The 26,251-nt window shown below is 38.8% G+C and overlaps 1 protein-coding gene across 6 annotated transcripts in view; it reads left to right on the top strand.

The window, feature by feature from the left end:
- The first annotated feature begins 6,809 nt into the window (after positions 1 to 6,809).
- Positions 6,810 to 26,251, top strand: part of CMC1 (C-X9-C motif containing 1) — a 69,627-nt gene continuing 50,185 nt past the window's right edge. For 3 of the 6 annotated variants that reach the window (XM_033131959.1, XM_033131958.1, XM_033131953.1), the window contains exon 1: positions 8,106 to 8,324. In XM_033131959.1, coding sequence (XP_032987850.1) covers positions 8,306 to 8,324 — 19 coding nt within the window. In that variant the 5' untranslated portion in view covers positions 8,106 to 8,305. Of the gene's footprint in view, positions 6,882 to 6,985; positions 7,052 to 8,105; positions 8,325 to 25,799; positions 25,836 to 26,251 lie in introns of those variants that run through there. The other 3 variants (XM_033131954.1, XM_033131955.1, XM_033131957.1) reach the window with 2 other exon arrangements.

Below are 26,251 nucleotides of genomic sequence, written 5' to 3'. Positions count from 1 at the left end.
ACTTAAATCAGTTTAAACAAAATATGAGAAACAATGAGCAAGTGCTCTTTTAGTCTAGATTGTGTGCAAGTGGATTGTTTTGGAATATAATCCCAGGGAGCAGGAGTGAGGGATAGGGAAGAGTGAAACCAGGGAGGAGGGAAAGATAATACATGAATGTTTTGCTGTTTTCCACTTCTCAGTTGACTGGTGCTGGAGACCATGAGATTTTGGAGGTATCGTACAGAATGTGCTTCAGGACTGTCTTCCAGAGGAATAAAAAGTGGGGCACATTTATCCATGGGATTCCATTCACTATTGATCATGGTGACCCACAGGCATTATTTAACTTCCCTGCACTTCTGGGTTGTATAGGTGTGCCAGCAGAGAGGGTCCCTGTGGATGTTTCAGGCAATAGTGTCAGAAAAGCAAGTGAGAGTTACAAGGTGCTACCAGTTTCACCTGCATGATGATGCTTGAAACGTACAAAGAACTAGTGGTCACGTATGAGTTGGGGCTGAGAGGGTTTGGAGCTGTGTACAAAACATGTCCTGTATAGAAGACTGGTGATTCAAAGAAGTGCGAAGACCCAGAAAGGCAGGAAGAGAGCTGAGCCTCAGAGCAACTACAACCAGAGGTTCAAACTCCATCTGGATTTTCTTAGTCTTGAATCTCTGTTTCTCTTTGGTTGGGCATCATCTTTTCTTTACCTTAGAGACAGCTTTCTTTACATTGCGTAAAAAGTCTCTTAATGGCTTTTATATTTTGCATTTTACAATTTCAGCCTCAGGAGGCAAACTGGTATACTTATACCCACATCTGATATTTCCTAAGGCAATGCTCCGTTGGCCTGTTTTAGGTCAGGCATCTATTCTTGGACAAACGTGTATAGTTAAAGTGAGGTGTTATGTAAGAACATGAGGACACTGGTAGAAACCACATAATAAAGTAGGGGTGGAGCAGTTTCCTAAAGAAAAGTGAGATGCCAATCAGATAACACCAGAAACATGTATTTTATACTCTACCTAAGTGGCTGCCTGGACCAGAAAACAACTCATGTAGAGTCGGGGCCTACCTTTAGCCAAAGATCAGAAAGTATAAAATAGAGCCTGAATTAAAGCAGAAATTACTGACAGGGAGGAAGATAGAAGTGATGCTAAGGAGAAATAATCAGTGGACCATGTGACGCATATTAGTTTCACATGGTGTCCTTACATTCTCCATTAACAGGAACTTATGTAACAAACACTCACATTGCCAGATACCAAATGCTGTGACAGATACTAGAGCTGCAATTGTGCATAAGACAAAGTCTCTCCCCCCAAAGAGCAGAGTCCTGTGACTTAGCAACAGAAATACCTCATTTCTATAGGAAAACTTCCGTCCACGCCTTGGGATCCCTGGCTCCATGACCTAGAATCTAGTTAATAAAATACATTAGTATAAGCACTCTTCTTTACAGAAGGCCAGGGCCTGAGTTTGTGGAAGGTCTTCATTTGGACTTATTGCTTCGGATGTGATTGATGAAAGATATCAGAATCAATGACATGGGATTATTTTGTCTGGGCATAGCCCTAGTGAGAAAGCACTGACACTTGATAGTAATTCTCAGCTTTTGGTTTTCTTCCCCCTTGGGTCTTGTCTGTATGGCTACAAATAATAGAGTCCAATATAGCTCAACCGTATTTGTGGTTCACGATGGCACAATGGTCACTCTACACCTAGTCAGTAAGATGCTGTCAATTAGGACTCTATTTGTCTTTCTGTTATTGAATGCCTAATCATTCTTTAAGGCTTGCTTTAAATATAAGCATTTACATAAAGTCTTCTGTAATTAGAAATAATTTTCCAATCCTCTAGGTTCCCACATTATCTTCTCTCATATTGGACTGTAATTATTCAGACATTTGTCTCTCTGAGTTCCTTAAGGGGAGGGACTTCATCTCATTTATCTTTGTTTCCCCAGGTCTCAGTACAGTGTGTAGCACATAGTAGGTTCTCCAGCTTCGGGGAGTTGTGGATAATGAATTCAGAAAGTTTGTCCTCCGTCAGATGAACAGTGTAGAGACATTTGATGTAAGTCACTAAAGTTTTTCTGACTTTATTTCCTCTAATTAAGCAAAAGACCCCTGTGATGTTTTCAGTGCAGCTGGCCATCTAACTAGAATTTCACTATATTTCAGACTCAGTGTAAAACAAAAAACACTGCTGTTTTTGTTTGTCAAGTTTTTCAACTCCTGTGAGAAGTTCTACAAAGGATCACAGAATCTGCACAAGACCAAGATAAGAGAACTCCCTGTAAGTCATGGCACAGTAGTATCATTATCTTTAGTATTATTGCATTTTTTGGGAGTAAGAGTCTGTGACCCCAGAGAAAATTGTAGTCTGTCTGAAAGGAGGCCACCAAAAAAACAATACACAGTTAAAACAAAAGATAAAATATAGAAAGCCTTCTGCAGAGGTGAGAGGTGATTTTTTTCACACTTTTTTTTCTCACATGATAAGTGATAGGTCACACTGTTAAATCTCCTTTGTTCATTTGGAGGGTGTTTCGCATAAATCTGATTTAAACATATTGTTACCTACATTTCAGTCCTGAAGGCAGAGTAGCTTTGAACTGTTACATTAAAACAAAACAAAACAAAAAACCAACAAAACCTGAATATAGTGCAGTAATAGTTCAAAAGAATAGTCTTCTAAAAGAAAAAGATTTTCATGATAGTAACAAAAGCTGGAATTTATGAGTGTGTTACTATTTGCCAGAAACCACTCTCAGTGTTTGTCAATCTCAGTCAATCATGCAGGGATGATGTTACTGAGGAAACTGAGGCTGAGGAGGAGAAATGATTGATCAAAATATAAGTTAGAAGTAGGAGAGCAGATGTGTAGATGTATAAAACAACACGAGTGAGTATCATAGCTATAAAGTTGAACAAAAGAAGCGAGATTTGAAAGACTATATACTGTACGATTACATTTATATAAAGTTCAAAAACAGGCAAAACTCACCAATTCTCACAGAAGTCAAGAGAGTTATTACTTTTCTTGGGTAGGGTTTGACTAGTAGGGGTTATCAAGGAACATTCTGAGTGACTAGTAATGTTCTATATCTTGACATGGGTGGTAGTTCAAAAATGTATACACATGTAAAAACTCATTCAGCTGCACAAAGATTTGTGCCCTTTTCTGCATGTTAAGTTATATCTCAATACAAAAAGTTAAAAAATAAAAGGAGGGGAGAGAAATTATAATTTAGCTCTGTTTAGTTACAAAGGTCCTCTCGTTCCTCTACCCTTTCTGCAATGTCTCAAGTTTTTAAACACAGAATTTTGCCTGTTTTCTGGGATAGTGCACAGACATGTCTCCGTATATTCTTCAACATACGATTGCAAATAAGTTCATATAGTGGAAATGGTTATGAAAAGCTGATGTAGTAAACTGAGCCAAGTTTATAAAGAGTTTTGTGAACCTTATTAAAAGAAGGGTTTGGATTTTCTTTATAGGGAAACCACTGAGGGATTTTTATATAAGACATTTTATGATCATATTTTCTCTTGTGGGTGAAATGGATTAGAAAGAATGATGGCCGGAGAAAAAGTCTAGGAATAAAGAACAAGTTAGGAGGCTGTTATAATCATCTCTGCAAAAGCAGATAGATCTAGGACTAAGAGTTTTGACCGTGTGGATGAAATAAAGATATGTTAAGGAAGAACTGAGTGGATGCTGTGATCAATTGGATGTGGGCAGTGAGAGACAAACAGGAGCTGACTGAAGTGGCCAGGAGGACTGATCCATAGTGAAGCAGGCCCGATTCAATCACCAGGAAAACAGGGACAAAGTATATTGCTCTGGGGAGAGGTTAGTGAGGCAAGCTGTCAGGGCTCTAGCCAAGTGATTTGAGCTTCAAGGAGTGGTTGTAGTCCTTATTAAAAACAAACAAGCAAACAAAAACAACCAACCAAGCAAGCAAACAAACAAACAAAAAAACCAAGAAAGAATACCACCAACACCAAAAAACTTAACTGTTATAGGCTGAATTGTGCCTCAGAAAATTCATATGTTGAGGTCCTAAGCCCTGTACCTGAGAATGTGACTATTTGGAGATAGGGTCTTTAAAGAGGTAATTAAGTTAAAATGAAGTAATTCGGGTGGGCCCTAATCCAATATGAATTGTCTTCTTATTAAAAAAAAAAAGAAATTAGGACACATACACACATAGAGAGAAAACCATGTGAAGAGATAGGGAGAAGATGGCTACCTGCAAGCCAAGGAGAGAGTACCTCAGAAGAAATCAAACCTATAAGCACTTGGATCTTGGACTTCTAGCCTCAAATTGTAAGAAGATAAATTTCTGTTGTTTAAGCCACCCAGTCTGTGGTACTTTGTTATGGCAGCCCTAGCAAACTAATGTAAGTGTCCACTGGACCTAAGGACTTTCAAATTGGAGAGGGCACAGGATATGGGGGGAGGGGTCTGGGGGCTAAAATCATGCAGCTCAGAAAGCAGTCAGGGCCACCAGGGCCCCTTGAATAGTGATCTTCTAGCCAGGAACTAGTTCCAAACTCCATCAACTGGCAGGGATGGGGTTTCTAGTGTTCTTCCAAATTTAATTCTCGTCAGCTCAGTGATAGGACAGAGCAGAGCTACAGGTGGAAATCTTTAGTTCTGATCTGGGCAGAGTTGGAAGCAAGCAGGGGATTACTGAACACCTCAGTTTGTAAAAATAACCACTGGATATCAACATAGAGCAAAAAAGAAATGCGAGATGTAGTCAGAATTGACTTGATAAACAATTAAGACATTTGTACTTGCACATTCTTTGGATATTAGACTAAGAAATATTAATGTCTAGTCTACATACCTTTCTTTGCCTTCACTTATATCTTCTACTATGGATTGACTACTGTCCTTGCTCCCTTGTATTACAGCAACTTCCTCCTACCTGGTCTGGCTCAGTATAGCTCCCCAGTAATGAGGATCGAGGGCAGATCATTTGAAACAAGAATGAATGTATTGCCATGATTTTCTTATTTGTCTGTACACATTTGAAAAGGAATGGAATCACCTGGAAATTCTACCTGACTCCTTGTTCTACTCTCCAAAGTTTAATTGTATAGATTCTTCCTGTGCAATTACTCTCACATTCATCCTTTCTGTTTACATTTCTACATATTCTAGTTCAGGCTGTTTTGGGATCAGCCTGACCTACTACAATAGGCTCCTTACTGTTCTGCTTACCTCCTGGCTCTCTCTTCACACCTTAAATCTATCCTGCAGAAAATCTTTAGAAAACATCACTTTGACCACAATGCCATTTTTCTACTTGTTAACCTTCAACAGCTACTGACTGCCTATAATAACAACTTCAAACACCCCTCAGCCTACTGTTTAAGGCTTTGGGAATCTGGCCTCCTCTATTATATGTCAGTCTCATTTTCATCTACGCTACCTTCCCAAATACCCAAACACATGAAAGTAGTTTCAGGCATTGCCCCCTACATGTCTGCCATGTAGCCTTGTGATTTCAACCCCCATACTGCTGCTCATATGCTTCCATTCCTTACGTACCCCCCTTTTCTGTGTCCCACCTATCCTTCAATAACATCTCAAATTCTAGACAGACCGAGATGCTTTTGTTCTTGTTTTTCTTCTAGCATGACATGCCTTCTTCTGTGCTTAGCCAGGCTACCTGGCCAACCATAATTTCTACCTCTCCTTTGCAATCTTTCCTAACCAGCCTGGCATTTAATCCTTTGTAAAAGGCTACTGGGAAGCCTTCAGGTAACAGATATTGTCCAAGCCCTAGGGATCAGGGTTGGCTAATACATATTTCCTGATTTCCAGGACAATATGCTCTCCTCCCTCTTTATGTGTCTATTGCAGTTATTGCCCAAAGACTTTGGTAATATCAAGTTATTAATAACGTGATATCTTAAGAAATTTCTTCTGTTTTGAATTGCTGCTTAAATTTCTATGATTTCACTTTTTTTTTTCAAAAAGTCTTATGTTTCCCAGTTAGATTGTAAAGACTTTGCTTCCAAATGATGTAGTTTAGTATGAGAGAAGAGAGGATACACTATTATGTAACAGGCATTGAGGTGCTATTTTTCCTAGTGCTTCTGATAGTGTGACGTGTCTAGCAGTCCATTTTATGGGACACACAAAATCCATGATTTTACAGATATTTACTGCTTAGGATAAGGCTAAAGTTGATAGTGCCCATTTAAATTTTTTAAAAAGTGAGTTGATTTAAATAAAAACATTAAATAAATGGTTCAAGTGATACTCAGTTATGGCAAAAACTGTAGACATTGTCCTTCAAATACTGAAACAGTATTATATGATACCACGTTTATTTCTCACAACAACCTTGAAAATTAGAAACTAAAGTCAGGAGAAGTACTGAAAGTTATTTAAGTCAGAAAGCTAATAGGTTGTGATGCAGGTTTAGGTTCAGAGACCTAGGTACTTGGACTAAAGCTCTCAGAATATCCCCCTTTACATACAGGAAGATTTAGTTTAATTACTTATGTGTGTATCTGACTTATGCTTTTTTTTTTTTTATCCCAGCTCATGTCCTCAAAAAGATTGACTTTCTAACTTAAATCCTTCACCTCTAGAAAAATAAAAGAGGCACCAGTACGAGTTTGGTGTGTTACTTTATAAGCACATTTATAAAGCATACAAGGAAAAGGACCTGATTTCCTGCCTGGCTGAGTGAAACATTAATTCTTCACTTTGGCACCTCAACCTACAGCTGTAATAAGGGCCGTTATGCCCAAATAGGCCCTTAAACGGAAGACCTGCTGAGCAGAGACCCACTTTCCCAGCCCTGCTCAACTGCGTCAGCTTTTCTGCCAACTGACCAGGCTGAAGCAGCAGCAGGGGAGGAGGGACTGCAGGTAGGTGGGGAGGGGATCATTTTGAAAGCCCTAAATCCCTCGTAGGATGAAGCAGCTGCTCCTTGTTTTTCTAACATCTGTCCCATCTGTCCCTGGCTGCACAGCACCCTTTGGAGGTTCGAGCTATCTAAACGTGGATATGACAAGGAAGAATTTCTGAAGGCTGGTTGGTGAGTGGAAATGAGCATAATTGCCACCCAGAAAGTTTCTTCTATTGAGAGGAGGGCAGTTGGGGTTCTTAGGGAGGATGGTTAACACCTTACTTCATTTTCCTTACAAAACATACAGCTTTAATTGACAGAGTCGGGATCTGTAACATCATCCAAATTGGACTACACGCCCTGAGGATATTATTTCATATGACAGAGGTACCCCAGTGCCCAATTTTTTTAGACACTGAAGTTTTAAAATTTTATTTTATTTTTCAATTACAGTTGACATGCAATATTATTTTATATTAGTTTCAGGTGTATAGCACAGTGGTTAGACATTTATATAATTTATGAACTGATCCCCCCCATAAGTCGAGTACCCACCTGGCACCATACCTAGTTATTACAATATTATTGACTATATTCCTTATGCTGTACTTACATTCCCGTGATTATTTTGTAACTACTGATTTTTAATTTTAAGCTCCAGGGATGCTACAGTCTGCTGATTTGAGAGAGAAATAATGATACAGCACTCACTATATCACCTTTATGGTGGAACAGGCTGTGCACATTTCACATGTGTGGCATTTATCACATTTAACAGTGTGTTGCTTGTATATGACTCCTCTGCCAACACGGTGCTTCTCGAGAATGGGGACCTTATTTTTATTCAATTATTTCCCCCTAGTATTTAAAACCAGGGCTGGAATCTGGCAAGCATGAAATAGACATTTATAAATGAATGAACAAAGAAAAAGTAAAGGAGCAGGACGATTCATTTGGTTTTCCGACTTGGGTGTGGAAGGAGGGGCTTAGACTTGGAGCCTCTAAGGGGGGGGCTGCGGGGACAGTCCCAAAGGCTCACAGCTTCTGTTTGTGTCACCCCAAACCCGGGCGGGTTAGCGGGTGCCTCAGCTCCGCCCAAAGCGAGTCTGCGCAGGTCTTCTGAGACGGCTCCGCCCCCAAGGAGTACGCAGCCACGCCCCCTTCCCAGTCATTCCCACTGCGAAGTCCGTTCCACTCATCACAGGATTAGGGGCGGGGCCACGATGGCGCAGGCGCTATGGGCGGCGGAAGTAGCAACTGGGGAAGAGGGAAAGGGACCTGCTGCGCCTAGCGAAGGGCACCGCGCTCCTCCCCCCGCTCCTCCTCCGTGTCCTCCTCCTCGGGAAAGCTGTGGGCATCCGCACGTGCAGCCCAGCCCAGGCTCCTCCCTTCCCCGCCCCCTGCCCGGGAGCGGCCAGGCGGCTGCCTTCCTCTGTCGCCGAGATGGCGCTCGACCCGGCAGGTACGCGGGCGGGAAGCGGGGGTTGTTGAAGAGTCTCCGCTCGGGTCTCTAACCGCAGGCCTGCGGGTTGGGGGCCCGCCTGGGAAAGGTGCCGAGCTGTGAGGTTGCACTGCTTCCGCAGACGTCTTCTCCCGCCTAGCCAGCTGCCTGAGAGTTTATGACCAGCCCCAGCTTCTTCCATGCGGCCATAGGTTCTCTTCCAGCTCTTTGGGGTTAGGGTTCGGTGAAAGGCATTGGGTTCTTGTCCAAGCTCTCGTCCGTAGGTGGTTTACCAACATGTTCCTCCTTAACGGGACTGGTTTCTTCTTCGGCATCTTGTTTTTCTCCCCTTTGGGGCACAGACTGCTTTAAATATGTGTAGGCCAACTTAAAAACAATACAAAGGATCCATCGCTGTAGCAAGAGTCAGTTTCTTTGGAAAGGATCCCCAAAAACTTCATCAACCTTATTTTAACTTAAATGCTTCCACCCCACCTCCATTTACAGCAGTAATTTGTTCCCCTCGAATTCCCGTCCTTATGGAGGAAGCTCACCTGAGGCATCCTTGCTTTAGGATATTCGTGTAAGAGTATAGTTATGAGAACGTCATTTTTGGAGGGAATCGTAATTAGTCTAGTCCATTCCTTTCATTATATGGATATGAAAACTCAAAGCGTTGGAGAAACGCTTTGAACCTATGGAGATTCAGCAATGCAAAAGTTACTTTGGTGGCCCTCGAGAAACAAAAAAATATTTGTAGCTGACGAATAATACATTTATTGAACACTATCATCAAGCAAAGGATTCTCAATGTATCTCAGTAGATTGAGGCCTATATAATTCCAGTATGCATGTGGTATGGTAGATACTATGATCTTCATTTTACAGATTAGGAAACTGAGGCTGAGAGAGGATAAATGAATTCGAAGCATAATAGAATTTCGGGAACACACAATCATCATACTAGTATTGGGCCAGGTGATTGGATCAGGTTTGGGGAAACAGTTAACTGATCTGGGCGTTGAAGGACAGAATTTCTAGTGAAGCTGGAGAAGATGTAGAATGAGCAAATGTATAGGCAGTATAAAATATACTACTGTGTGATGTTTCGTTGCAGGGTGAATACCTTGGTTTGATTGGTGGGGTAGGAGGGGTGTCAGTAAGGGGTGGGTAAGTTCAGACTGGAAAGTAGATTGAGGCCTATATCATTCCAGTATTTCTGAGCTGGAAGTGACATTCACAGAAATCTTGCACAGATGAGAAAACAGATTCGGAGAGGTTAAAGGCTTTTCTATGTCTGCATTCTTAAATTTAGATAGACAAGGACATTTAGAAAAAAATCTTCATACTTGTCTCCACTTTCTTACTGTCCAGAGACTATTAACCCACTCCAATCTTGTGGTGTGGCATGCCCACGGCCACACAGCTAATTGCTGGTAGAGCCAAGTCTGGTGGAACTCAGATAACTTCCTTTTTAGTCCAGCACTACAGGTGTAGACCTTGCCACCATTTGAGTATTTATTGATTAAACAGCTACATGCCCAGTGCCCATTATACGAGGTCTGACAATTAAGTTTGCAAATTCATCCTAGAAAAAGTGCTCCATACCTCATTGCTGAATATCACTACGGTCACCTTCCAAGTACTCCCCTTGGGAAGCTACGCACTGATGCCAGTGCCTAGTCCACCTTTCGAAGTAATTTGGGAACTCTTTCTAGAATGGCCTCAGAGCTGTCATCAAAATGTCTTCCTTTCAGTATTTTCTTTATCTTCCAGTAAAGAAAGAAGACACTTGGGGCTAGATGAGGTGAGTAGGGAGGGTGTTCCAACCTAAATTGGTGTTTAGCCAATTTATTGGCTAAAAACTCCCTCACAGACAGTGCCGTGTGAGCTGGTGCATTGTCGTGATGCAAGAGCCTTGCATTGTTGGCGAAAAGTTCATATCGTCTAACTTTTTCACACCACCTTTTCAGCACTTCCAAATAGTAAACTTGGTTAACTGTTTGTCCAGTTGGTACAAATTCATAATGCGTAATCCCTCGGATATCAAAAAAGGTTAGCAACATTGTTGCAACAAGTTGGCGAATTTAATTGTCAGACCTCCTATGTCATATTGTTCTAGGCCCTAGGAAAAGTATAGAGGACAAACAAAATCCCTGCTCCCGGGCTCCAAATAGAGCTTGTATCTAGTGGTAGAAGAAAGAAGACCAAGACACCTCCCCCTCCCCATAGCCACACACTTTTACTGCTGTGATCAACATTATGAAGGAGATAAGCAGTGTCCTATGGTAGGTGGTGGAAAGATAACTACTTTCGATAGAGGGGTCAATGAAGAGCTCTATGAGGAAGTGTTATTTGAATTGGAATCTGAAGGACAACAGGAAACAAACATGTGAAGAGGTAGGGAAAGAGTATGCCAGGCAGTCAGTGTCGCAAATGCTTAAACTATTGGACGGAATGAGGGCTAGAGTGTGGAGATCCATAAGGAAAGATGCTGGGAAAGAAGGCTGGAGGTATATGCTTGAAGGCTATGATAAGAAAGTGTTTGGACTTTCTTGGATGTTATCAAAAGCTTTTGGAGGCTTTTAAAGAGGCATAATGTAATTTTTAAATTATAACAATTTATGTCTTTACTACCCTGGCTGCAGTGGTAACATGCATTATAGAGGGACCCTGAGTGGAAAAGTTGGGAGACTGAGTAAGAGGTGGTAGAAATTGACAGGACCTGCTGTTGCATTGAATAAAGGTAGTGAGGGAAACGGAGGCATTAAGGATAATTCCTCGGCTTTTTACTTAAGCAGCTGGGTGGATGGTAATAGTCAAATCTAACAACATGATCATTGGAAACTTTGACAAACGCAGGGATGGAAGCAAGATTGGAATGGAAAAAGAAAGTGGAGTCAGCGACTAGGAAGAGTTTTAGAAACAATTCCTTATCTGTTTAAATTCCAGAATACTAATATATCGAAGCCACTTTTTTGTTTTTATTTTATTTTTGTTTGGTTCATAAGTCGAAGCATAGGTTCACATTTTAGTATTTCTCTTGCAAATATTTCTTTTTACAGTCCACAATGGTATGTGCCCATACTGAGTAGATAGTTATGCCAAATGAGGTTTATATAGCAAAATTTGTTTTCTCATTTGTTTATATTACATTTTTTGAAGTCTCTGTACAAGTTTGATCTTCATTTGACAGTAACTTTTAAGTAACTGTAAGGTCCATTTTCTCAAGAAACTCTGTACCTAGCAATGAACTGCAGGTTACATACTTATATGTAGTTTTATTTAAACTATTTTTCTTTTTGTTTACGTAAAGGCAATAACTGTATTTTCTCTGTAAGTTGATCAACCATAATTATGTTCATTATTTTCTCTATTTGAGTGCAGAGAAAAAAAGCTAGAGAGAATCCAAAATACCCAGGAAAAGTGGCTGTGGAGAGAGACTAAATTTTTAAAAAATACCAGTGCCTAGGTTGTATTCCCAGATATTCAGATTTAATTTGCCCCAGGCTCTGACATTTTAAAATATTCCATAGACAATATAATATGCAGAGTAGAGCAGAACCACCGTTCTGAACTCTTCCAGTTTTATTGACTCGTCTTTCAGCTTTGTTTGAAAGTCTAATCTTCTTCCTATTTTCAGAAGAAGTTCTTTACATCTTTAGCCATAAATAGGACCTTTGATTGTATAGTAATGATTGAGAAATACACACAGTATAGCTCCTTCTCCAGTAATAGGACTTTAGCATAAGTGAGTCTTAGTCCAAGTTATAGCTTCTTTATCAATTTATAAGTCTTTTTACGAATATTGTGCATTTTAAAAATCCAGTAAAACGTAGGTCATTGAAAAATTAAAAAGTGGTTTATTTTGAATGTATAACCCACGGTCATCTATAGAAACAATGTTAAAAGTGGTGCTTGTTAAAGTAGCATTTCAAAAGGGTAAAATTATTTAATTACTCATGCAAATAGAAAATGAGTACTTGTTGAAAGTCTTCTTCAACTTGTTAATTAGTGAGGGAACCAGTAAAATGTAAAAACAATTCAAAAAACAGTTGAGAACCTAGCTACGTACAGTAGACAGTTTCATTCATTGCTGACTTAGATAAAAAGTGGTTAATTTGCAACAGGGCCATAAACTAATCTTTGTTGTTATCTTTTCCACTGGTCAGAAATTATTTCTATCTTTATTCGACAAAATTCTAGAAGTTAAACTGCACCTAACAAGTTGTAAAATAGCCCGGTAATGGGAAGTCTAGTCCAGTGCTTGTCCTGAAAGAACAGCCAGGTAGGCGTTTGCTATCTCCAGATTGTAGATACATTTTCTGACATGATTACATTCCCAGATGACAACTCACAGGAACTAGGCCTGATAATTTTTATTTCTGACTTTCTCTGGTAACTAGAAGAGATTCCATTCTCCCTTCTTTTCCCCTCTATCTTTCCCTCTTTTAGCAGGGTAGGAAGTTGTCCTTCCCCCTGTCAACGTGGATTTGTTTTCTACTTTTGCACAGTGGGGCAATGACAGCATGAGAGGTTTCCTTAAATCTGTGTGTGTCTGAGTGTGTGTGTCCCCGTCCCAGCCCCTTTCCTTTCATTGGTGTTTTTTCCCCCAGAAATTGAATTAGGGGAGGAAGATGGGACGGTAATAGGACTCATGGGGTGGAAAGTGGGGTTAGGAATTTCATCACAGTGCTTGAGTAGATGTTTAAAGTACAATGTATGTGTCTTGGGAGGATGTCATAAGCTGTACATAGCTCTTGGAGTATTTGGGCTGCAGGGGTTGTTTTAGTGGTTTCTGTGGCAATATAGGTAGATTAGTTTTTAGGGGTACTAGCACTTAGTACTAGCTCTTATATTTACTGGAAATTTTTACTTTTTAAGTTAGACATCTAAACAGATTTGAAGAGCCTTTCTTTTGCCCTGAACATTGTGTGATTGATAATGTAGAAGGTTATATGTAGTTGACTAGAGAAATTTTCATTTTATTAGTCTGTATCTCTACAGAATCTTCTTGGACATGAATTCTATCAGTAGTTCAGAGACAGAAATCTGTTTAACTTCTGCATTTGATGTATTTCTAAACTCAAAGTGTACTTGCGCTAGAAAATACATTGTTTTTGTTTCACTGGATTCACTGGAACAATCCTCTAAATGGGTTGTTCTGTGAAATTTGAGAAACATTGGCTTGAGCAGAGAGCCTGAGAAAGAGAAGAGTTGAAATCAAAGAGGGGTGTGTGCTGTGGCAGTGGAGGGGTTTGAGTTGTGAATCCTGAAATGTCCTGTAAACCATTTCAAGGCGCTTGAATTTTAGCCTAACAAAGATGAGAAGACAATGCGAGTTTTTAGGTAAGGGAGTGACATTTTGTTTGTCTGACTCGATTAGATCGACCTTATGCATTCTCAGCCAAATACTGCACACTTGGTGATGTGTCTTTCTCAGGGTATCATATTTGAAGGCACGAGATGTGTTTCTGTCTCTCACAGGTGGTATTAATTTTGATCTTGCAGTCAAGGTCTTGTCCAAAATTTTTGCTGTTTTTCCTCTCTCGCAATTAATAAGTAATCTTTGGGGAGACTATTTAAGATGATGTCAATGTCCGGTCCTCATCAAAATTTCCCCTTTCATTTAGCATTCTTTGATGATATTTGCCTTATTCAGTCTTTCTTATGTTGGTTGCAAAATAATTTTTCTACCTCCAGCATTCTCTCCATGTTTATTAGATGGTTGTTGACATTTTGCCATAAGCAAGATGTCTTACATCTTATTTATAGATTTATTATTGGCGTGGACTCATGAATTCCTATCTTTTCAATGGTTTATAATTTGTTAGTGTATATAATTATTTTGGTGCTCACATTTCCCCAGATTTGGCCAGTGAGAGTTCCTTCAAGCTACTTTCTGTGTCCTTATGATGTGCTCCCTTCACTGTGGGGCGTATTTTCTTTTTTTCTCACACAAGATGTCCCTGGCTCATCTTGTAACTACCCTGGCTCATCCACAGAATTACTTAGTCCTTTCTGTGATTAGCTCTGGTTCCATTTATTTGGGCACAGTATTAGAGAACAAGATCTGGGCGCTCGGTCTGGGTACCTACCCTGTTTCCTTGAAAATGAGACCTAGCCGGACAATCAGCTCTAATGCATCTTTTGAAGCAAAAATTAATATATAATATAAGACCCGGTCTTATGTTATAGTGAAATAAGACCGGGTCTTATATTAAGTTTTGCTCCAAAAGACGCATTAGAGCTGATTGTCTGGCTAGGTCTTATTTTCGGGGAAACATGGTAGCTAGGTCTGGGTGTTTCACATGCGAGTGATTTATTAATGGAGGAAAAAAACCTGTGCAGGAGTAAGGGGAATAGCTGAGGGAAGGAGAGGAAGCTGAGTAAGGATGTATTTTCAGGGAATACCTGTCTCAGCCAAATCAGCTCTGGTACACAACAAAGTACAAGGTTTGTCCTGGTTTGGAGGCAGGGAGCGGGGTTTTGTGCCATCTGTCAGTCACGGGACACTGCAGGAGTTGGGAGATGGGGCAGCAGCAAGGAACACTGCACGTGCTCCCATGCCCAAGGACAGTCCCGAGGAGGATGCAGCTTGAATGCTTCAGTGTTCTCTCCTACGGGAGGCACAGACTTCTCTGCCCTAAAACTAATTTCTATGAATCTATTAGGGACCTTAGTTTGGGGAGTGAGAGTTCAGATAGTGTTAAGTCAAGAGGGCAGGGGTACTTGCACAGATGTATGCATACACACAGGTGTGTGTACTGCATCCAGATGTAACGTATTGTAGGGTTTGATAAAACAGTTTGAATAACATTGGACTAAGATATACTTAACATATAACAAACTGTACTTTTTTTGTTTTGTTTTTTTTTGGTTTTTTTGCGTCTAGGCGATTTGACATGCTGTTCCTACTTTGTGGAATTTTCCCTCTCTTCCCCATCTCCACATCTGTTTAATTCGTCTTCATTTTTCACACCCTACTTTAAAATCAGTTTCATAGGAGGTTTTTCCTAATTGCCACCACCCCTAATCTTTCAAACATATTTTAAACAATAATTGCAATTAAAAAAAACCCCACAAAAAACACCAAAATATCAAATAACCTGGGAATAGAGTTTCTTTCATTCTAGATCTAGAGTTTTTCCTTGAGAAATAAAATGAAGCCTACAGTACAGATGTGCTGTGTTTGTATCTATTAAATAATTAGATGAAGAAAAACGTGATGTGGAAAATGGGAATATTCCATGTGTGTAGTAAACAGTCGCTATTTTTCATATGAGTTCACCTCTGTAAATGTATTAGAGACTGGGTGGTTAGAAAGGATAGGCCAGTTAATTACACCTAGACAATTACACCTAGACCGGAAGACGTTGCCCACCAACCGGGGGAGACCCTTCACTGCTTTGGAAACAGCACTGAACTGAATTTGAGAAGTAGTGGGACTGATACCTTGTTTCGGACTCTGCCATTAACCTGAAGCTCTTAGAGTATTCTAAATGCTGTAACCTGAGGTTTGCGGAGGAAGGGTAGAGAGACTGAGCTATACCAAATCATTTGTTTATACGTAAGTATATCAGGTAATTTAACTGCTAAGGCTGCTTTTAGCCTTAAATTTTATGATTGTAAATACTTGCAGTTGGTCTCATGGGGTTCTTGACTCAGCACATGAAAGGTCACCACAAAAAAAATAACTTTAAGCTTATGTTTCATTTACTGCATTAGTATCGTTATTTTTGTATAGGGGTGTTAATAGCATATTTGGAAACATCTCTAGGTTTATTGATGTCTAACATGAGAAAAATACTACCTTATACTTGTTATAAGTGTACCAAACTGTGCCCAAATCCGAACGTTGATTCCCAAATTAACCATCTCTGCACCATCCCCAATTATATTTTTACATTTTTAAGTAAGGAGATTGAAGGAAAAAAAACTAAGAATGTGGCGTTTACCCTCCCTCACTGTATTTTTGCTGAAGAACTGTTACTGGGAGGTTTTTAAAGATCAAAGGATATGTTCATTAACTAAGCATGCTTAATTGAAATATAGTGTTTTAAATGTTTATGCTGCAGAATAAGGACTCGGCCTGTCTTACTCATTGTATATACAATCCCTAGCATAGTCATTGGTACATAGTAGATGCCTAATAAATATTGATTAACAGAATGAATATCTAATTATCAAATATTGATATTCTTTAAATATATGTCATTTATTAAACAGCTTTATTTGAATATTCACCATATGCTAGAAGTTAGAGGGAATTATAGAGATGAATTAGACATGGTCTCTCACCTCATTAAACTTAAATTTCATTCAGTGATTCTAAGTCTAGCTGCATATCAGAATTATTTGGGGAGCATTTAAAAATACCAATGCCTGAGTTTTACCCCAGCATTTCTGATTTAACTGGTCTGTGGTGGGGTGCAGGCATCAGAATTTTATAAAGCCCTCTCGGCGGTTGTTAGATGCAGCCAGAATTGAGAACTTCTGGTACCAGAATCTGCCTTCGGCTGTTCGGGCTGCCATTAACAACATACCATGTAGACTGGGTGGCTTAAACAACAGAAATTTCTTTTGCACAGTTTGGGAGGCTGGGAAGTCCAAGATCAAGGTGCTGAGTGATTTCTGTTGCTGGATCTTCTCCTCATAGGGCCACCTGTCTGATTAGGGTCCTATGTGTATGACCTCATATTTAACTTTAACTTCCTAAAAAACCCTATCTCCAAATACAGTCATATTGGGGTTTAGGGCTTCATCATGAATTTGGGGGGTGGGGGATGGGGACACAGTTCAGTCCAGAGCAACCACTGTTATCAGGAGAAGACAACTGCACAGATAGTGTGATGCGATATGTCTTAAGTCCAGATGTGATAAGAGACAAAAGCATTGGTGCACACGAAGTCTTGGAGGAAGGAGAACTCACTTTCAGGTGCTGGGGTCAGGGAGAACTTTGGGATGGAACAAGTATTGAGTCTGATTTTAAATAAGCAAAACTTTGATTAGAAAATAAGAGGTAGAAGATGGTTGAGCTGGAGTTTAACTGAACTACTAGTTATTTGCTGGGTCATGTTGCAAGGTTGCTTTGAGCTTTTTGAACCTCAGCTTTTTCATAAAAGCTGCTGCATGTGATGTTTGTAGACACGGTTCCTCCTACCACCCTTCCTTCCTTCTGCACATATTTATTGTGCAGCTTCTGTGTACTACACAAATATAAGCTGACTTTTTTTTTTTTTTTTTGAGGTGAGGATAACATAACCACTGGGATGGCAGGATGAAGATTTAAATTGTAGAAATTTTAAGTTGAAATTGCAATGCTGGTGGGACTTGGAAATTACCAATAGATGCTCAAAAATGTGGGCAGAGGAGATTTGGAGATGGAGGCAAGCACTGAGAACTCAGCATAGTAAACGCCATCTTTAAAAATAGAACCTTGTGGGATTGCCACTAAAGGTAGAAGAGCAGATCTTTGCTTTGGAACATTTATACTTTTTTTTCCCAGTAGTATTCCCATTGTCCAGAATTTTTTTGAGATGCCTTTAAAATGTGCCTTCAGCGTTGATAGTATATTCATCTTAATATCCTCCCGTTGGCAAATTTTTATTCAGAAGGTGAACTTGAATTTCAGCCAAGGTTAGACAGAGACAGTCTAGTGAAGGTGGTAGGTGATCATCCTGGGAAATGCTCCACAAAAAAGTGACACTGTGGGGCTGCCTTTCCTGTTAACTCACACTGGCTCTGAAGGCCACGCCACGAAAGATACCGAGAGTGACTTGAGCAAAAGTCGAATCTTTGAAATAAGTGAATAACTTCTCTATATAAAAATAATTTCCCTACTCCATTATCTGAATGATGCATATTTCTTTGTACAAATGTAGTGAACTATTATAAGATGAAGAAGATCCAGTAGAGATAGGGTGGCCAACAGCACCGAGAAACATTCATAGGTTTGAGAATAGCCTCCCATGTTCTAGACGTGCATCAGCGAGAAAACAATCAGGTGTATATTGCTGAGAAGGCACAGACATGCCGTCATTTATTCCTTTCTCAGATATCTACTTCTGTCTCCCATAACACTGCTGATTTTCTATTAGATATCAATGGAACACTAATTGTAAGAAAAGATAGCCTTGAAGTTTTACCAAATAAAGTAAGTGTGAAACCTTTTCATTTAAGAAATGATGGCCACAGTGGAGATTGCAGCACATTTCTAAAATTGGCATGTCTTATTGCATAAGTTGATTTCCTGCTTTGGTATACGTTTAGATTTGTTATCCCTTTCTGGCCTCTTCTTGGTTTGAGTAATGTGGGTGGAAGAGGAAGTTTTCACACGTAGCAATCTGCAGAGTCTGAGGTCCAAGAAATAAGTGCTTTCTGGACGTGTGTACATCTAGTGTGAAGTCGGTGTTTATTAACAGTGAAAGCTGATAGGACAAAGAAGTTCAAATGAACACACTATTATGAGATATAGGTGGTATTTGAGCCAGAAGCTAAGGCGAAATAGGTGTATCTACCTTATTGACGGGCTTTTGGTATTTTGTAAGAGTTTGAGCTTATTAACAAATTAGATTGTTACTGATTGACTTAATATTTGATGTTTACTCTCTTTGAAGGTATTTTTCAGCCGACTGACAAATTACTCCTCTTGTTTATTTTACTTTCTTTTTTAAAAAATATTTTTCTCCGTGTTATGAACCAGAGAATCAGAATTCCATTTCACTTTGCTTTCTGATCAAAAAATGAGAACTGTGCAGTCGTGAATTTTGCTTGTTCAAAATGATGCTTCTGAAACAAGCCAGTCCTATCATTTAAGGATTATTTTCATGCTTCATAACTACGGAAGCTCACATAACCTTGTTTGCTAAAATCCCCCTAACTATGCCACCATCTCAGGTGTGTGGTAGTGTCGTGGAGGAAGATGTGGGAACTGTGTTACAGGATCTTGACATTGCTGTTTTATCAGAGGCTTGGGTTTTTTGTCTCTCTGAGCATCCACTTCTTCATCTGCAAAATAGAATCCAAACACTTATCAGAGAGGGCTGTTAAGACCTTAAGGCATTTATTGTCCTCATCTGGAGGTTTCATAAACAGGCAGGCTGGAATATTGTGTGTGGGGGGGGCCGGGGGGGCTGTAATCTCTCCTACTACTGACTTTCTTTTTGTTGTGTCAGTTCAAGTATGAGTTGAAGGGAAGAAGGTAAAAGGAACACTGATCACTACCTTAATTTTCCCAGTCAAAGTACCTCCGCCTACCCTTCTCCTCTTCCTCATTTTACCCTGTGGTTACAGCAAGAAGGTATGAACAAGCTCGTGAGCACATGCAAACCTGCTTGGGAGCATCCGTATCTTTGTGCCATTGAGGAGAGCTGGTGTCTACTTGGCTTCCTGGTGGGAAACACTCAGTGTAAAGGCATTGATTGATTGTACTGCACACAGGAGGCCGACTGCTTGGGACCCTTCATCTTGAAACTTGGTAACTAGTAAAGATAGAAACTGTTGCTAGTAAAAACACTGTTGCAAATTTACTACAAGTATTTTTTTTTTTTTTACTCCAGTAGCATGGAAGTGTCTTCAGGAGCAAATAAATGAAACTGGGAAGTTAAAATTAAAAAAAAGATTCTTATTATCTAAATAAGAATCAAATTAGTTAAAAAATTTTCATTATTGAAAAAGCATACCTTGCTCTTCAGGTGTCACTTCTTTCCAATGAAAGATTCTGTAACATTCTCATTTGCTTCACTGTTAATCTTTGCAGATTCATAACAAGTACTGTTGTCAGTAGCCTTATAATTTAGTGCTGCCATATTGCATGAACACGTGAGCCCCAAAGCAAAATCTGAGCTAACAAATTCAGCCAGTGAAAAAGGTGAAAATTGACTTTCAGGTGATGATAGAATGTTGAGAAGATAGAGCTTTGGAAATTTTTCCTGGTGCCATTATTCTGATTCTTTACCTCAGTATAAATTCATGTGACTATATAGTAGCAAACTCTCAAAATTTAATTTTTTTTTTTGCAGGCTCTTGTGCAAATATATAACATATATGCATCACATTGACATTAAGGGAATCATTCTGTAATTTTTATGAATAAAAATGCCATATCTATAGTCTTTTTAGTGTTGAAGATAGCTCTGAAATGTGTATAGAATCATAATTATTGCTAATTAATAGGTGATATTTAGTGGTTGGTATGCTACCAAATAAGGAAATCTTTAGCAGAATTTATTTACGTATTTTTAGGTCTGTTATTTCTGATTTAACACTTAAGAGTTTGGAAAATCTTAAGTCAATATTAATGTGACTCTAGAATTGTTTCTTTGCCTTAGGAGGTTTTAGAATGATCAACCGTAGTTCTTGCATACCATTTAAGGTGTTTACAGAGGAATATTATAACTTCAAATTCAAATATTACCTTCAAATAATGTAGGTAAATATCGCTTATAATTTACTTAGGGAAAAATGGTTCAGTACTATAGAGCTACGTCTGTATCTAGGGAACGGATCCAAAAAATTAGTGCTTTAGTTATCTAAGGCCACTGCAAGATTTATAGAGCAAAGAGCAGGTTCATGAGAACACATTGTATAGATTAAAATTATATAAATGAAAGGAAGAGGTAACATTTTGAAGTTGATTTTATAAAAGAGTATATCACAGTATTTCTTCTAATCTCTTCAGTAATTATACTATTACTAATGCCTAATGGTGATTTATGCTATCGACAAGGAGAAAAAAAGTGTGTGGAGAAAGACCCAGTTTCATTATTTTCTCTTCAAGTAGACATCAGCTTTCCACCCCACAGGATGTCTCACAGACATTTCAAATTCAGCAGGTTCACAACTGAATTCCTCTCCCACCTGGTGTTTCTTCTGTGTTCCCCACCTCAATGAGTGGTCACATCTTTTCACTCGGAGCCCCCTTAAATCATTCCTTTCCCTTAATCCCGTCAGGCCCCCACCTGTCTTGTAGGGTTTCCCTCCCAATCTATCTTTTTATCTCCATCCTCACTTCCCAGTTCCTTCTATAAGCCCAGTATTCTTTTTTCCATCGTACAGCAGCTTCGGCAAAGCTAAGGAAAAAAAGAAGGCATAAATAAATAGTATTGGCTAGAATTCAGCAAACTATAGCCCGAGAAAAATCTGTTAAGGCCTGTTAGCTACAAATGGTTACTAACATTATTAAAGGGTCGTTACAAAAAAAAAAAGGGACATACATGATGGTGTATAGCCTGTAAAGCTTAAAATATGTGCATGCTGGTCCTTAAGAGAAAAAACTGTCGACCCCTGGCATAGGCAATGGAAATTGGGATACAACTATAGGTGTGGTAAAGAGAAAAAAAATCATGTGAGTGTCTTCATATCCATATTTTGAAAATTTAGATGAAATGGATAGTTTTCTTGAGAAATATAAACTTATTTAAACTGCAGCTGACTCAAGAATAAACAACTCTTAGAAAATTGAATAATTAGGTAAAACTCCATCTGTGTCTGTCTCTCTCACACATACATGTATGCACACATGCACTCTCTAAAATCCAGTCCCTGAGAGGTGGCGTATCAGTCAGAGTTCTACCACAAAAACAAGTAGGATATACACATACATATATGTCAAGATAATTGGCTTATGAGGCTGACAATTAAGTTCGCGAACTTGTTGCAATGCTATTGCTAACCTTTTTTGATATCAAAGGGATTATTCATTATGGATTTGTACCAACTGGACAGTTAACGAAGTTTATTAATTGGAAGTGCAGAAAAGATTGCGTGAAAAAGTTAGACGATCTGAACTTTTCACCAACAATTCATGGCTCTTGCATCACGACAATGCACCAGTTCATATGGCACTGTCTGTGAGGGAGTTTTTAGCCAGTAAACAAATAACTGTATTGGAACACCCTCCCTACTCACCTTATCTGGCCCCTTTTACCTGACTTCTTCCTTTACCGGAAGATAAAGGAAATGTTGAAGACATTTTGATGGCATTCAGCACATCAAGGGTAATACAGTGACAGCTCTGATGGCCATTGCAGAAAGAGTTCCAAAATTGCTTTAAAGGGTTGATTAGGCACTGGTGTCAGTGCAGAGCCTCCCAAGGGGAGTACTTGGAGGGTGACCGTAGTGATATTCAGCAGTGAGGTATGGAGCACTTTTTCTAGGATGAGTTTGCGAACTTAATTGTCCATCCTTGTATGTGACTGTGGGAGCTAGTAAAGTCTGAAATGTGTAGGGCAGGGCAGGAAGGACAGCCTTGGAACTCTTGGTTTTGAGCTGAAGCTGCAGTCCACAGGTTGAATTCTTCAGGAAAATATCAGTTCTCAAGACTTTTCAGCTCCCACCCAGATTATTTAGGGTAATGTCCTTTACTTAAAGTCAGTTGATTGTAGACTTAACATCTACAAAATACCTTCACAGCAACATCTGGTGTAGTGTTTGAATAAATGGGGACTATAGTCTAGCCAAATTGATTGACCCATAAAACTGACCACCCCAGTGGTTTCTACCAAACTTTCAGGAACGAATAAAAATCTTTATACAAAGTGTTCCAGAGAATACAAAGGAAATGTCCCTAATTTATTGTTTAAATAATGTTAACTTTGATACCAACACAACACAAAGAGAGGAAAGTCATAGGCAAATCTCAACATGAAGATAACCACCAAATTTGGGAGCACAATTGGAGTGCCCAATACAGAGGTGCCGTTAGTTACTACTCACCACTTTCTAAAGAACATAGCCAGGAAGAACTAAAACAGAAAAATGCGAAGCTGTCCCTGTGATTGTCTACATAGGAACTGGAAGAGAATCTATTGGCAAATTATTAATAGAGTTGAGTAAGATTGTGTATAAGGACAATATAAAAAATTCAGTTGAAACTACACCAGCAATATGTACATGTTATTTGTGAAAGATCCTTTACCAATAGATATAAATCTAATGAAAGATGAACAGTGTCTTTAAGGAGAAAGTTGTAAAGCTTTTTTGTCTACTTAATTATCTGATTGTTGGTAGTTAACATGTTAAAGTCACCCACTCTGAGTGCGGGTTTATATCATGTTTTAAAGCTAACATGATACATTTGGTAAAATATACAAGACATCCCTCACAGAGGGCCCTTCTTAACCCCGATAGATAACCAGTGTCCTAATTTTTGTCACCATAGATTAATTCTGCATGTTCTTGAATCATGCGGTGTGTACTCTTGTGTCTAGCTTCATTTTCTCAACAAAAGTTTTGAGATTCACCTATGTTAAGTGTGTCAGTACTTCATTCTGTTGTATTACTGAGTCGTATCCAATCGCTCATTTAGGTTGTTTCCAATTTTTAAACAGACTTGTACAAATTTTTTTCTCGACACACACTGAGGGTGCCAAAAAAATGTATACACGTATTCAGAAAGGAAAATATTAAAATTGTAATACTCAATATATACCGATAATAAAAGATGAATACAAGTCATGTGTGTACATTTTTTGACACCCCCGGTATTTTCATTTATCTTGGGTAAATGAATACTTAGGAGTGGAAAATAGGTTGGGTGTATATTTAACTTTATAACTTAACAAGCGGTTTTCCAAAGGAGTTTATCATTTCACACTCCCACCAGCAATATATGAAAGTTCCAGTTTCTCCACATTCTCCTTAAAATTTGGTTTTCTCAGTGTTTTTAATTTTAGTCATTCTGGTGGGTGTGAATTATATCATGGGTTTCATTTGCATTTTCTTAATGACTAATGACTTTGAGCACCTTTTCACGTTCGGAATTACAGTTTGCGTATCTTTTTGAAGTGTCTGTTAAGCTTCTTGCCCCTATTTTTATTGGATTGTTTGTATTTTTTTGTTGATATGCAGTTCTTTATATATTATAGATTTAAGTCCTTTGTCGTCATGTCTGTTATCTATATATCTGTACCTGTATATCGTGAACACTTTCTTCTGGTCTGGCTTGCCATTTATTTCTCTTAATGGTGTCTTTTAACAAACAGCAGATTTTATATTTGATGGTATCAGATTCATCATTTTTTTCTTTTCTGTTTCGTGCCTGTGTTTTCTCTTTAAGAAATCTTTGTCTATTCCAAGGAATTGAAAGGTTTTTGTTTGTTTGTTTCACAGTTTTTACATTTAGGTTTATGACCCATGGCAAATTCATTTTTGTGGGTTTTGTGAAGTTGGGGAGTGGAAGGTCAAAGGGTTCAGGCTGATATTTTTTTCCCATGTTTATTTATCCTGGTCTTTTTTGAAAATATTTCTTTTCTTTTTCTTTTTTTTTTCTTTTTTACTGATTGGTGCATTTGTCAAAATAAATTAGCTATATGTATATATAATATATGTCTATATGCATAAGTATTTCTGGATTCTATTTTGTTGTTAATCAGTTTGCTTATCCTAATTATGCCAATATTCCACCACCATGATTTCTGTAGTTTTGTAGTAAGACTTGAAATCAGACAGTGCATGACATCCAAATTTGTGCTTCTCTTTAAATGTTGTTTTGGATGTTTGTTCTAGGTCCTTTGCTCTTCCTTCTATATTTTTAAACTTTTTTAAATTATAATTTTGTTTTGAAATAATTTAATGCATCAAGCTACAAATTAGTGCAGTTTCCATGTACCTTTTCCCCAGCTTTCCTTAATGACACTATCTTGCATAACCATGGTACATGTCTTTAATAAGTGTGATAGTACCCTTTAAAGAGGTGAAAATTGGTATTGGAGGAGAAAACAATCTTACTATTTTAATGTATAAAGCACTGTTGTACATGCACTACATAAGCAGATAGATGTATGCCTATGATATTAACATTTCAGAGGGGGGCATTAGGAAATGATGTCTAGAAAGGCTCCTTTGGGAGCAAAAAGGAAAAAAAGGTTGGGACACTTTGCTACAATTCATTGGAATTAAGGAAACCAGGAATTGATGTTAGTATAATGGTGTTCACTCAGGTACATATCTTAGTTGAATTTCACTACTTTTTACATGTACTTGTGTGTGTGTGTGTGTGTGTGTGTGTGTGTGTATGTGTGTAGCTAGTGACATTTTATCACATGGTGAAGATTCCAGTGACCAGCGTCACGTCCAGCATCCAGAACTGTTTGATCACTACAAAGAAAATCCCTCATGTTACTCCTTAATACATCACCCAGCTTCCTGAACGCTTAACTACAGGCACCCAGTGATTTGTTTCCCATCACTCTAATTTTGTCACTTTAAGAATGTTATGTAAGTGGAATCATGCCGTAAGTAACCCTTTGGGATTGTCTTCTTGTCATTCAGCTTAATGCCCTTGAGGTCGATGCAAGTCGCTGCTTCTGCAGTTGTATATCACAGTTCTTTCTGTTTTATTGCTGAGTAATATGCAATTGTCTGTATGAACCATTGCTTATCCATTCAGCAGTTGAAGGACTTTGGGATTATCTCCATTTTTTTGCTATTACAAATAAGGCTGCAGTGAACATTTGCATGCACGTTTGTGAACATAAGTTTTTATTTCTCTAGGATAAATCCCGAGGAGTGTGTGTGATGGGTCATATGGTAAGTCAGATGGTAAATTCTTTTACATTTATTGAGACTTGTTTTATAGCCCAGGCTGTGGTTTATCTTGGTAAATATTCAGCTGTTATTGAGTCGAGAATTCTGTAAATGTTAGGTCAAGTTAGTTGATGGTGTTGTTGAATACAGTTTCAGCATGTAAATGTAAATGTTTGTTTCTCTAATGCTTTCTCTTTTATTTTTAATTTTTTTTTTGTTTTAATTGGGGAATATTGGGGAACAGCTTGTTTCTCCAGGGCTCATCAGCTCCAAGTTATTGTTCTTCAATCTAGTTGTGGAGGGTGCAGCTCAGCTCCAAGTCCAGTCGCTGTTTTCAGGCTTAGTTGCAGGGGGCACAGCCCACCATCCCACAAGAGAATCAAACCAGCAACCTTGTTGTCGAGAGCTCGTGCTCTAAC

The sequence above is a fragment of the Rhinolophus ferrumequinum genome, chromosome 17 (assembly GCF_004115265.2).
Source record: "Rhinolophus ferrumequinum isolate MPI-CBG mRhiFer1 chromosome 17, mRhiFer1_v1.p, whole genome shotgun sequence".
Taxonomy (NCBI): Eukaryota; Metazoa; Chordata; class Mammalia; order Chiroptera; family Rhinolophidae; genus Rhinolophus; species Rhinolophus ferrumequinum.
Note: the sequence above shows the minus strand (reverse complement) of the source record. Positions and strands in the feature narration are given on the sequence as shown.